Source organism: Lissotriton helveticus, chromosome 11 (genome assembly GCF_964261635.1).
Source record: "Lissotriton helveticus chromosome 11, aLisHel1.1, whole genome shotgun sequence".
Lineage (NCBI taxonomy): Eukaryota > Metazoa > Chordata > Amphibia > Caudata > Salamandridae > Lissotriton > Lissotriton helveticus.
Window position 1 is genome coordinate 976542025 of NC_136072.1, and position 14261 is coordinate 976556285.

General features: G+C 43.9%; 1 protein-coding gene across 1 annotated transcript in view; it reads right to left on the reverse strand.

The window, feature by feature from the left end:
- MYO18B (myosin XVIIIB) overlaps positions 1 to 14261 on the reverse strand; it is a 1710199-nt gene that overhangs the window by 742273 nt on the left and 953665 nt on the right. The window contains exon 29 of the mRNA XM_078665559.1: positions 2942 to 3066. Within this exon, the coding sequence (XP_078521685.1) occupies positions 2942 to 3066 (125 nt within the window). The remainder of the gene's footprint in view (positions 1 to 2941; positions 3067 to 14261) is intronic.

Genomic DNA, 14261 nt, shown 5'->3' on the forward strand with positions numbered 1-14261 from the left:
GTTGAGATGTCGTATGTCACTGTGTGATTTGATTTTGTAGTAAAGTTGCGTGTCACCAGCATATAGATGATATTTGATCCCTGCCTGCTTTAAGATGACCGTCAGGGGTTCCATGAAGAGATTGAAAAGGAAGGGGGATAGAATGCAGCCCTGCGGCACTCCAAGATTGACCCAAAAGGGTTTAGAAAGACATGAGTTAATTTAGATTTTTTGTGACCTGTGTTGTAGGTAAGATGTGAACCATTTTAAGATGATGCCATTGATGCCGAAGCAACACTTCAGAGATTCCAGTAGGGCTGGGGTATTAACAGTTTCGAACACCACCCATAGGTCAAGAAGGATCTGTGAATATCATCAGATATATTGAGCAAGGCTGTTCCAGTACGGCAGCCTTTTCTGAAACCGGATTGTAAAGTGTCTAGAAGGGTGCATTTTCATATATGATGATTAAGTTTCTGTAACACACATTTATCTAACGCCTTGGCTAGAAAAAGGAGGTTTGCGATAGGTCTGAGGTTGTTTAGATCTTTAGGGACAGCCCTGGGATTTTTGGGAATGGTTGTGTGATTTGTCCTCGTTGGAGAGAGATCGGGATACAGCCCATGGTGAGAGATGTGTTGATGATTTGAGTCCAAAATGGGGCGATGATGTGGTTGAGGTTTTTCACCATCATGGATGGGAGGGGGTCATTTATGTGGGTCGAAGGCTTTAGATTCCTGATTATATTGAAGACTTCCTTTTCAGACAGGGGATTGAAGTCAGACCAGTTGGCATTGTTTTTCAGTTTGGAGTGATTTAGGTATCTGTTAGTACCTTTAGGAGTCATTTGGTCAGCAATGGGAACAGAAGGAGGGGCTGTCGTAAGGTGTGGTGGTCGGAGGGAGAGGTATGGACGGAGGACAGAGAGGAGACTTACCAGAAGGATTGCTCAATTTTGGTGACTTTGTCAGTGAAAAAGCAAGCACTTTCTTTACATCGTTCATTTGTGGCGGGTAAAGTAAGGGGGGGTCAGCCGTGGTTTGTCTTTTCATGGTGTTAAAGAGTTCCCGGGGTCTTTTTTTGCACGATCCAGTTGGTTACGTAAGAAAGGGGGTACAGAAGTAGTGGAAGGTGTTATGTATGGTAGAGAGAGTGCCCCAGCGGTTTCTTTGAAGGTGGCTCCCTAGAAGACTGCCCACTTTACACATGGCTTAACCTCTTCCATGCTCATGACGAGCTGAGCTCGTCATAAGGCACGAGCTCCGGTCGCTCATGACGAGCTCAGCTTGTCATGAGCCGTGGAACGCTCACACGCGGGTATAATTCCCCTGCTGTGCTGAGCGTTCCACGGGAACGGGTGTGGTCATGACACGAGCACCGTGCCTCATGACGAGCTGAGCTCGTCATGAGCACCGGGGCGCTGCGCGCGCCCCCGCCCTCCAGCACAGCGGGGGAATTACCCCCGCACGGAAGGGGTTAGAAAAAATCTAGGATCAATGGGCTTTCAATCCGGGGATTACCTGTTGAGAAGTAGTTCCCCAGGCTGCGGGTGGCACATAGACAACATGATAATCATCCATTCAGGTTTGGGGCAAAAGGGGCTGCAAAGTAATATACACAGGCGCATTGGCACTGCCAAGATAGATGTAAAAGTGCAGCCCAATGCACGTACCTTCCACATGTATATTTCACAAATGCGCACATTCACTCTAACACATTCACACTCGTTCATTCACACACATGCATACACAGAGATTCATTACTCCTGGCCAGAGACCCTATTGCCCTTGGGATTAAATAGTAAAAGGTATAACAAAAAATTGCTGTGGTTTGAGAAGGACCGTAGGACAATTAAGTGTGGGGTTACGCAAGCACTAAATGAAATAATGTATAGATTTCCAGGATCACAGGTTGAAGTTGTGTCGACCTCAAGGTTAAACATCATGCTTTGTGTTCCCAAAGTCAGAAAAGCATATTTCAGCCTGCGGATCTCGCTGCTCGTGCTTGCATTTATAGTGCCACAGCAGCCCCTAATAACACATCTATATATATATATATATCTATACCTAGCTATATTTATAGATATAGCTGTTCAGAAGACCAGACCTAAAAATGAGTGCAGAGTATTTCTCTTTAAGTTTACCCTTTCCAGTGCTTTTTTTTGGTAACACTTTATTTTTCAAATAAAGAAGAAAGTCCACATTGCATTCCATATAATCACTTTACACTCAAAGTAATTTGTACCTGACATTTTCAGTACGATACTGGTTATGATGTCAGCCTGCACAGTGGGTACGTATAATATTTCAACCTGTCCCCCAACATGTCCGCCCACCTCTTCCCATTCATATGGACAGTGGGAAATGTATGCAAAACGTCTCTCTACAAATGTAATTTTCCGAACACAAATTGGAGCAGAAGTCATGATTTACATACAAATATAGGAATGAGTAAAAAAATGTGTAAACATTGTGGTGTTTGCAATTTTTTTATTAGACTTTGAGCGATAAAAAAATGCATCGATGCAACTTCTATTTACAATACATAGTTTAATGAATATGTAGCATTTATTAGCCCAGTTCACCACTATTGCATATCTCAATATCTACATACCTGTGGTTGCACTTTCTATGGCCAAAAGATACCACAAGAACCCTCTTTAAGATTATGAAATATAGCATAAATATATAATTTATTTTATGAAATAGTCCAATATTTAGGATACCATAGGATCTGACATACGCTGTTAACAGAGCTGCATGTAATGTAAAAACGGATGCCTCGTTAGACTAAAAAAAGGGGGTCGTCTCATTTTGTTCTGTTCTAAGGAGTGCTGATGTCTAAATAAAAAGTCTTGTCAATTATTAATGACAATGACAGGATGAGCGGCGTAAGGGCGTCTTAGAAAGTAGCAGGGACATTCCATTCCCCTTTCCAAGACCTTTCCATTCTGCACCCTTACCTTTTCATCGAGTTCACGTCGATAATTTTGTTCCGATTCCAGTCTTTCCTCAAACTGTGTGAGCCGTTTCCGAAGAAATTGAATTTCCGTCTGGGCGCAGTCAAACCGCATTTGCCATTCATCAGCTGTGGAGGGAAAAAACACAGACAAGGATCATTGGGACTGTTGAAGCAGATTGAATGAAGCAGCATGCTGAAACCTATAAAGACAATCAATTTGAGGAATGGTATCAAAATATCGATTTTTAAATATCGTGATACAAAATGTGGTAGCAAAAATATCAATGGCAAAATTATTGCGAAAGTCTATATATTGATTGGTAAATATAGTTTTTCCAAACTTAACTCCAAAAATAGGTATCTTCTTCAATGTTCAAGGTGCATAGATGTGGAGTTAAGAATAGCACGTTTATAAGTACTAATATATACTTCTTTATCCATGATATTTGGGTTGTTGGTATTTGTTCTACTATATCCTTTTAGAGCAATATTTCTGCGGTCAATATTCTGATAGGCAAGCGAGCAACATGTTCTGTATTGCATAACTTTCTTTATCCATTCATACTGTTCCATTGACTGTCACTTTTCGAGGTCAGGCAATATGTGCAATGTGTCTTTTGCAATGTGAGTTTTATGACTCTATTTAAGGAACTTTGGGCCCAATGTAGGTCGCCAATTACCGGTCGGTAACGGCCGATTTTGGCCGTTACCAACCGGTATTTGGGTTTTGCTATGTAGGGGGCGGAAAATTACAGAATCGGTATAGTTACCAATTCGGTAAAATTACCGATTCGGTAAATTACCGAATCGGTAAATATACCGATTCTGTAATTCCAAATGTAGGTGGCACAGTTTACAGTGCCACAGGCCCTTAGAATTTCGTTATTTACCATTTAATACTGTTGCATGGTAAATTACGAATTTCTGTGTACATGCACATCTGTGCATGTACACCTGTGGAATGTGGCACACATACATGCTGTAAGGGCATGTATGTGTGTCACATTGCACACAAGGCAAAAACTGGGGTGCTACAGGTTGTCAAAGTGACACCCTGTCCCCCTTGGCAATTCAGTATTTTTACCGATTCTGTAATGACAGAATCGGTAAATACCGAATCATTCCGATTCGGTATTTTTTACCGAATGAATACCTACATCAGATTTACCGATTCATGAATGCCGAATCAGTAAAATTTGGTATTTATGAAGCCGTAAATCTGATTTACCTACATCTAGCTCATAAGTTGCCCTCATCTTTGCAAAGGAGAAGGTCCACAGCTGTTAGCACCAGCGCCCGACTCCCATTGGCTATATATCAGCTTTTTTCCTCCATAGCTCCATTGTTTTTCAAATGTTTGGCTCTGACATATGGGCCCCTAATATAAGGAACCTCTTCCCCTAAACCCCTACTCAAGTGCTCCTCCAGGGACACCGTAATGACCTTTGGGATAGGGGACCCCATCACTAGTCTCCACTCCCTGTATTTCTCAAAAAGGAACCACGCCTCAACTGTCTATCTCAGATCCTGGCCAGAGTCAATATATACATACTTTTGGAATGCTGTAAATGCAGCTTGATGCACCTGTAGTGATATTGAGCCCTTTGTTGTTTATGCTTTTTAAGGAAACCATCAATATTACAGGTGTAATTATAAGTGGAATCACCATTGGTGCAGCAAACTTGTTCTAATCAAATTGCTTGTTATTTTCAATCCCTAGGATGCACAGATAATGTATTATCATTTTTGCACACACATTGCCGTTCAGTTACTTCAAAGCACTTAGGTGAGAAAGAGACACCGTATCTTACCGGACAGAGGTATCACAGACCAGGCGCTGTTCTTTTAAGGCAAACCGACCAACTTCTTGCCGCACCCGCTTCGCGGGTGCCGCTTCGCACAGGAGTGCGTGGAGAAACGTTTTCCGGGGAAGAGGAGCAGTAAGGCGGCGGCTTGGGCGTGAGGCTCGGCGGGGCTGCGAGCGTGCGGGGACTCCAGTAACCAGGAGTCCCTGCGAGACCGGTGAGCCACCATCCGGTCCGCTCTCCCTGCTGGCCCGCCCCCGCACACCTGAGGCTTGTAAAGGCGCCCTCCACCTTCACTTGTTGGGACACCGTATCTTACCGGACAGAGGTATCACAGACCAGGCGCTGTTCTTTTAAGGCAAACCGACCAACGTCTTGCCGCACCCGCTTCGCGGGTGCCGCTTCGCACAGGAGTGCGTGGAGAAACGTTTTCCGGGGAAGAGGAGCAGTAAGGCGGCGGCTTGGGCGTGAGGCTTGGCGGGGCTGCGAGCGTGCGGGGACTCCAGTACCCAGGAGTCCCTGCGAGACCGGTGAGCCACCATCCGGTCCGCTCTCCCTGCTGGCCCGCCCCCCGCCCACCACGCCCCTATATCACGACATCAGACTCCCGCAGCGCGGGACGCAGCTCGGGGCGAAGACCGGGCAAAGAGCGGGCCGTTTGAGGCCGGCAGAGTCCGGCCCGGGCCCACCCCCCCTGGCCGTTCGGAAGTACTTAAGGTAGGCGGTGCGCCTTAGCATACAAACGTTAGCCTCTTGGAACTGTAAGGACGTATTTAAAGTAACTGTGTGATCTTTCATCCCACCTACATTTTATAATGCCTTTAAGGTCAGGCAAAGAACGCATAGTCCAAATCCACACTACCAAGGGAGTTGTATCAGGCCCCCTTGATGCCTTCATTACACGGGCCACAGGGATATTGGAGAAGGAAATTGTCATGGTCGAAAAAAGACTCTCGCTCGACCTTATCAGAGGAAAGCGCTCATCGCTGGGGGGAATAGCTACTATTACCAGCCCGGTAGCACATGCTGCTTTCAACTGTGTCCAAACTTCTTCCTCGGACGCCATCGTCCATCTAGAAAGCATGGGGGTGAGTCCAACTACTCCTATTCTGGAGGATGATGGGTACAGTATAAACGACTCACAAGCTAGCCAGGGGGACGATTCACAGACTAGTGGGGGGCCTAAACCTAGCCAGTCATCTGAATACCTACCCCTTAACGTCTCTAACACTACTGTCACCGCTGATTCTTCAAATACAAACATTGACTCTAATACTAAAAAGAGAAAACAAGATTCTAGATTGTCGGGAGGGAGAGAACGAAAGATCCCAAAAATAAAAGATGCCTCAGATAAAGGGAGCCAGGGCCTCGAGCATCCTTTTGACACACAAAATCCCTCTGCGTTTTCCAATATGCTGTGCCCCTCCCTTACTACTTTGGGCTCTTCAAACACTTGCCCTATGTGCCTTAACAGTGATGAAATACTGTTAGTAAAAATGGAGGCCATGCTTAAATCTTTATTACTACCTGTTTTGGAGCGGACAAGGCTAATGACTACAAAAATCAACAGCATGGAGGCTGTAATCAACTCAAACCATGCTGAGTTACAAAAATTGATTGCCACTAGCCACATAGGAGTTAGCAAAACCCAAACAGACCCAAAAAACCTAGTTAGTAATAATATTGCAATGAGCAATGTTGCCCATAATAAAACCTCAAGGCCAAATACCAATATGTCCACAGGGGGGGAGAAGCAAAAAACCGCATCCTCTAATCCATCTGCGAGCACCTCAATACAGGCACCCAAGACAATGGTTAATGACAAACGCAATTCTAGTGGGCATCAAAGCACTGGGCCACCCCCACAAGTTAAAATAAATCCCGCCCCCCCCTGTCCCCCACCACATAGAGATATAGCAACCCAACGCAGTAACACCAAGCATAGAGAGGGGAGTCACAGAAGATTCACTACCCCTCGCGCTGATCTACCGGTTGAAGCAACACAACACACAATAGTTTTGACAGGTGTTGCTCCACTTAAACCTGGCAGAAAGGAGTCGTATGGGGATCTCCATAACAAAGTAATCTTCTGGCTAAATAAAAATCGACCTTTACCCCCCTCCTCTCCTACTAAAATTCTATTTGTAAGAAGAGTGGACTGGGTGGGGCATGGGATCAAGGATCTGGAGGGAGATTGTACTTTGATCTCGTTCAAAGACCCATGGGTGGTAGATACCATCCGAAGAGAAGCATGATTTGCTAGACAGGGGGATGTCCAAACTCTGGGCTTATCCTATTTTTACCCTCATAGGCTAAGACCCATCCAACCATTTTCCACCTCCCGCCAGACCCCAGTTATAAGACACCCCTTGGCATTAACCCCTCTTGACCACCAACGCCCATTCCTTTTTAACCACTTTGGTCCCCTCTCCGACCTTGAGGCCATAGATTGACTTCATATAACATCTTGTGAGTCTTTCCCTGCTAAAGTAGTTGGTTATGAGCCAATAAGACGTAGTATGGAGACCCCGCATCCAATTGAAAACTTAGATGCAGTTGAGGGAGGCCTAGTGACAAGGGCGATTAATCTACCGGCACCCAATGATGATCCAGAGACTTTGATAATTGCTGATCCTATGGATAATCCTAAGATAATGGAGAACAAGAAGAATAGAGGGCGCAATCAATCATCTATTCTAGCTTCATCCCTGCAACCTCCCCCTGCGGTTCCAAATCTTGACAATCTGAAAATCTTATCCTGGAATATTGCAGGAACCAAGGCCCGCATGTCCTCTGCAGATTGGCTGGAATTTGTGGACAAATATGACATTATCCTGTTTCAAGAAACCTGGGCAACTGAACCAGTCTTTAAGCTGGGTTATACTAACTTTTTTAAACCTGCGATTAAAGGGGGTAAAAGGCGTGCTTCAGGCGGCTTATTGATTTGGGTGAAGCAGTCATTGGGTCTTTATCCAACAGAGCTACCTGTTCAGCACCCGGATCTTCTTTTAATCAAACTGAGTAAGGCTAACCAACGGGATCTGTATATCTTTAATATATATGCCAGAGGTATGCCTGGTGGCCGCAGCCCGCTGTTGCTGAATGTTATTGATCATAAACTTGCTGAAATGGGTAGTGGGAATGTTACCCTCTTAGCTGGAGACTTAAACTGCACCATAGAGCCATTGTTTGATATGGGGGACAGTTGGAGCTCGGCTGAGGATGCTGTTTGGGACATTCCTGATCTGGTGGTTGACAAAATGGCCAAAGCAACTGAGGCGGCAGTGAACTGGATGGCCCTTTGTCTAAATAGGGGATTCCGAGCTTGTAATGGCCGCACAAGTTCGGATAAAGAAGCCAATTGTACCTTTGATAATGGCCTAAGGCGGAGCCGCATTGACTATATTTTGTTAAAATTGGAATACTGGTCCTCACTAGTGGACATGGTAGTAATACAGCGCCCAGAAAGTGATCATAATCCGCTGTTATTATTATTGAAACTGCCAGATATAAAGAGACTAGAGGAGCCTACTATCTCACAAACAGGGGATGTTGTGTTAACCAATGACAGGAGGAGGTTGAAATGGTCCAGGATTATGGAGGATGAATCCTTATGGGACAATGTCAACACTATGGCCAAAAATGTGTATAATGACATGTTAAAAATTGACTTGTTGGGGGGATGTTTGGACCTGGCAAACAATGTTATTAATCTCCACATCAGTTGCTTTGACCATCTAAAGTCCCTACTTTCTCTCCCTTGCCGGAGTGTTCCCATTAAAGCCAATTCCCTTCCCCAGAAATGGTATAATAAAAAATGTAGGGAGGCCCACACTGATCTTATCAAAACTATTAAATCTCGAGACATGGGCGCAGTCAAAGCGGCTAGGCTTCATTATAGAATAACCCAGTGGGAATCCAAACGGGAGTGGGAGAATAGGTTTTGGTCAGATCTCTTGGATGCCTCCACCACGAATAATCAGAAAAAGTTCTGGGATTTAGTTAAGTGGGGGAAGGATCCAGACTCGAGTACCCCGGCTAATCATGTGCCCCAAGAAGAGTGGGTAACATTCTATTCTGCCCAATTCAGAGCTGATAATTCCGAACCTTTAAAAATCTCGGATACGATACCCCCATTACACAACCATGGGGAGAAACTCATTTTTTCAGTATCAGAGGCCGAGCTGGCCTTGGGCTTGACCCTTCGAGGGAAAGCTCCGGGCATGGATCTTATACCAGCGGACCTGTTTAAATCAAACCCAGCCTTGTGGCTCCCCTACATAACCATGGTTGCTAACTCATTAGCTAAAGGAGCTACGATCCCAAAATCATGGAAGGGAGCCGAGATAATTCCAATATTCAAAAAAGGCGATAGGTCCAAACCAGGGAATTACCGCCCTATCAGTCTCATTGATTCCATACAAAAAATCATCGCACGTATGGTCTTGGGACGGGTCCAGGACTGGATTGAATCTGAGGACATATTATCTCCTATGCAGGCGGGCTTTAGATCGGGCATAAGCACCATTGATCAGGTGTTCAGACTATGCCTGATCTATTGGAAAGTGGTCTTGCTCGGCGGCGGAACCATCTTTGCTGCATTTATCGATCTAAAGTCCGCCTTCGACCTAGTGCCAAGGGACAAACTGTGGGGAGTGATGGAAAACTTGGGTTGTCCACCAGAACTACTTGACCTCATAATAAAATTCCATGAGGATAACTATGCGAGGGTGAGGTGGGGAGGCCAGGGACAAGTGACGGAAACATTTCCCGTAACTAGAGGTGTTCGTCAGGGGTGTGTCCTGGCACCTACACTCTCCCTCCTATTTATCGATCAAGTGGTGAAATTTTTCATGGACACCCCCACTGATGCCCCAATGTTGGCTGGGACGAGATTCCCACTGCTCATCTTCGCTGATGACACCCTACTCCTCTCTAGAACACGCAGCGGGCTGCAGCGGGCCTTGGACCGCTTTGAGGAGTTTTGTGCCATTAACAATCTTGCGGTGAATGTGGGAAAAACAAAGTTCGTGGTTTTTTCTAGAAATCATCCTGTCCGGAGCTCTGTGAGCCTGAATGGAGTCAACCTCGAGCAAGTCGAGACTATGACCTACCTGGGGGTTACCCTTGACAGCCGCTTGAGATGGAAAGATCAAATTAACACACAACATCTCAAGCTTGCACGGTTAACGGGCTGTCTTATAAAAGAGCAAAAGAGTTCCATCACTAAGCGGGTCCTCCCAGCCCTTAAGATCTATGACGCCAAAATTACTACTGCTATCCTATATGGCGCAGATCTTTGGGGCCATATGGATCTCCTTAATCTCTTCAAAACCCAATGTAAGTTCCTACGGAAACTGGTAGGCTTACCACAGTCGACTCCATCAATCCCCCTTTGCCTGGATTTGGGGTGCTTACCGATCAATGAGATGGCCAGATTTAGGTTGGTGGCCCTGTGGAGGTGAATATGGACCTCCCCTGACCTGTCTCTATTCGCGAAAGAACTAGCAGAAGTCAGGTCAATCAGTGGATCTGGAAAAATTCCATGGCTCCAAGCTGTAAAAAACATCCTCAAAGATATGGGCTTAAAACAGCTTTGGATATCTCCTTTATCCAATGCTTTCCCCTCCAAACAGGATTTTAAAGCCCTGTATTGGGCTTCTGTTCGCCAAAATCGAGTTTCACTTTCTAGTAATATCAGCCTCACGGGCAGGTTTCTCACATTTAAGCTGGACATGTCCCGTGAGCCCTATTGGGATAATATTACCAAATCTCTGGACAAGAAACTGTATCATCAGTTCAGAGTGGGTGCACTGCCTCTGAATACTTTTGTAAACAAATGGTCCACGGGGGTATCAAATCTCTGTAAAGGCTGTCTGGGCCAGAAAGAATCAAAGGGCCATTTTCTTTTCGTGTGCCCCAGCTATTCAGTGCCGCGCAAGAAATGGTTAAAACCACTGTTCCAGCGTTTACCATTTAGAAAATCTGCCGATGCCATCTGGGCGCTAAAAACCAATACCTCTGAGGTTTTTGTAGTGAGCTTAGCCAAATATTTGGGGTGGGCCTGGCTCATAAGGTTAAAATACAGGTCCAAGATACCAGAGCCCGCTAATTGTGCTTCATAAAGTGACCTATTCTGTTTATTGCTTAAACACCTGTTCTCTACTATTTGCACTTTTTGCATTTTAAGCATGAAATAGTTTCCCTTTTGATATGACTCGATATGTATTATTAAACCTTTATACTCTATTCAGGTTTCTTACCTTAGATGTTTAATATTTTTGTAAAAAATTCTTCAAAATCATTTGATTTTAGGTTATTATTGTCTGGTTCATATGGTTTGCCTTACATGTATATGGCCTTTGCTTATTAATGTTTCGTATCTTTTTCTTTGGAAAATATTTTTTTTAACTTGTTGCTTTTTAATGTATCATAATGTGTCTTTTATGATTTGTTAAAAATCGAAATAAAGACTTGAAACCTGAGAAAGAGTACAGATAGGGTGATGATATGGGATTACAACTATGGCAGGTGAGAGGTAGGTCCCAGCCGGCTAATCTTCAATTGCTGCTCCCAGTTACATACAATTAAGTTATTACCTATCTCGAGCAGTTGGCTGTTTATGCCTATCTGAAACGGATGTCATTTGATTCTACCTTTGGGCTTGGATTCAATGCATTCAACAGTCTAGGACCCTGCACATCCATCATACCGTCTATTTTCCAGTTCATTAAATAATGAGATTTGTCAGTGACCAACACAAAGTACAGTTGTGACCATACCAGTGTTTTAGGTAACTATTTATTTGCCCAGGTAGATATGTGGACTATGCAGAGTAAACTTCAGAGATGGTTTGAAAAGTTTAAAAGTTCAAAGTTTAGGCATACGCTGGGTACAACATTTTGAAGTCTGTACAACCTGTAAATTAAATTTTTGGGGAGTAATAATGTTACATTAGCCAATGAAGAATATCACTATAGCATCCTGTTATCAACACCCGGAGAAGCAGGAGATGTCTCTGGAGAGGTGAGCTATAGATATGGATGCCTTTGACTGACCACTGCATTTTCTTGGACACAAAGGACTATTCTGTGTTGAATAGAACTACTAGGTTATATATTTTCAGTGTTGTACAAGGAGGTGTCCATATGCTGGAAGGATGCGCTTTTACGAAGCAATTATTTGGAAGTTTCCATGATATGGCTCAAGGAGCTCTGCCAGAGTTCATATAGACAATGAAAAGCTACGGTGGACCCCTATGGTACATCACATGTTACAGCTTGCAATGAAGATTCCATTGACCCAATACAAACTGGTTAACTGCTTTTCGAACAGCAGGATCACATCCATTCTCAGGTGAGTCACTTTAATGTAGCCCAGTGTCCCAGTCTACTCAGCAAGATGCCATGCTCCACAGTGGTAAATTGTGCTAAAAGGCCAGAGAGTATGAAGCTGAGTTAACTGGTAACCTCCAAGGAGCTTATCTCTGATGTTACCAAGGTCAGTTCTGATGTCCCTGGGTGGCTTGAACCCAGACCAATTATTATCCAGATTGTGCTACAGGGGCTCTTGTGACATCCTTTATCTTGCTGGTGTAGGGTATCTTGTAGATTGCCATATAAGTGATCAGCATCTTTAAATCATCTGAAGCATTGTTCATAAGAGGCCTCATAATGGCATGTTGTCAGAAGCCAGAAATGGTTACGTGGACAAATAAAGCATTTCTCGTTGATGAGAAGACCATCTCAAGGGAAGGGTAGAACTGCTCTAGGTAAGTTGTTGTGCAGGATTACACAAGCGGTTATTTACATTTATTTGTTTACCCAGATTTAACCCCCCACCCCCAAGATTATTGGATAACATTATTTATGATGGAAGCACTGTAATAAGTTGGAAAAATGTTCAGTTGCTTAAGATGTCATTACATATTTTTGAAATTTTAGAGTAAAGAAACAAAGGAAGGTATTCCATTCTGAGAGTTGTTGAAAATCTCCTTAATTTGTTTTAAGGTATCACAAATGTGTTTGTTGATGTAGGCAGATGTGAGGTATTCCTGGTTTTATGAGCTTTGGGTATGGTCACTGTGTCCTTTAAAGGGAGTCATTAAGTCGCCAGTGCACTTGTGTCCTCGCCTTGCCAGTTTCCAGGCAGTCATAATCCTCAAATTGTACCGGACCATGGTTTTACCCAGTTTGAGGTCCCTGCTCCACCTCTCAAATTTTCAGCATTAGCCTTTGATCTACAAATATATGGAAATATTATGTGTAGGTCTGATGCGCCACTCAAAAGTCGGAGTAATCTACCTTTTGGACGTGTCTTTGACATGAAGAGTCAATTTGGCCTAAGCCGCTAAACAGAGTTTTGTCAGTGACTGATAAAACCGTGTCCCCCACCTGCTGGTAAGATTTGTCAAGTATAGGATGATTTACACAATTAAAATTCCTTCCATTCATGACAGGATAGTCGAATAATGAGCTATGCCATGCATGTCTGGGCTTAGAGGATCCCAGGCCCCATTGGGGACATGCCGTAGATGGATAAGCACACTTTCCTTGCCAGCTGCAATCTCCCCCCCGCACGGTTTAGAGTTCCTTCACTTGTTTCTGACTTTACACTAGAAATATTTAGTTTTCCTGATGGCAGGTGGGCCTGCTTGTGTTTGGGGATTGTTCTTGCATTTGAGTTCAACTGGGAGCAAGTATTCTCCAGAGAAGCATAAGAGTGATGTTTGCCCTTCCATAAAAAAGTAATCCAGAATGGCTGTATTTGATTATTTGAGTCTTTAAAAATTTCGTGATGGGCTCGAAAAACCACCACTTTTCAAGAGTAACAGGGGCCAGGTCTTAGAACAACGACATAGGTGTGTCACTAAATAAGATGAGGCCCTGCTATACAGACTTGGGCCACGATAATTTCTTTTTCTTCACAGAAGTGAACTCTAGTCACTACATTACGAGAGGGACCTTTATTGCCTTGTCTATGGAATATTCTATGGCTCCTATCAATTTTAATTGGAAGTTGGTCTGCTCTTTCTAATATGCCTTTGAACAAGTTCTGAAAATACACATAAAATTTGCCACTCTGAATTTCCATGGGTATCTCACAGATATTGTTCCTCCTCAATCATCTTCACACTTCTGCTGTAAAATGATGTGGGTTTCCTCAAGAGCAAGCATGCATTGCTGTTAGTGGTCACAGTCATTGAGCACTTCATGAAAACCCTTTTCAACCTCTTCGGCTTTGTTTCTCAACTCTATCAAGTCTCTTAGCATTTGTTGTAAATGGCAGAGTAGTTAAATTTGAACTGTTTGTATGCTGTTTTTAATCTTTCAGAATGCCTGTCGGAGAAAGTATTCAGTAATGGTATAATCCTGGTCCATACTCTGTCCAGAATATCCTTCATGGTTTGTCTTTGGGCTGCATACTTGATCTGGTGTGGTGCCACAAGCCTTGGCGTGATGCAACATATCCTTGATGGAAATTTCTTTCTTGTCTCTGCTGCCTGTCATGTCTGGG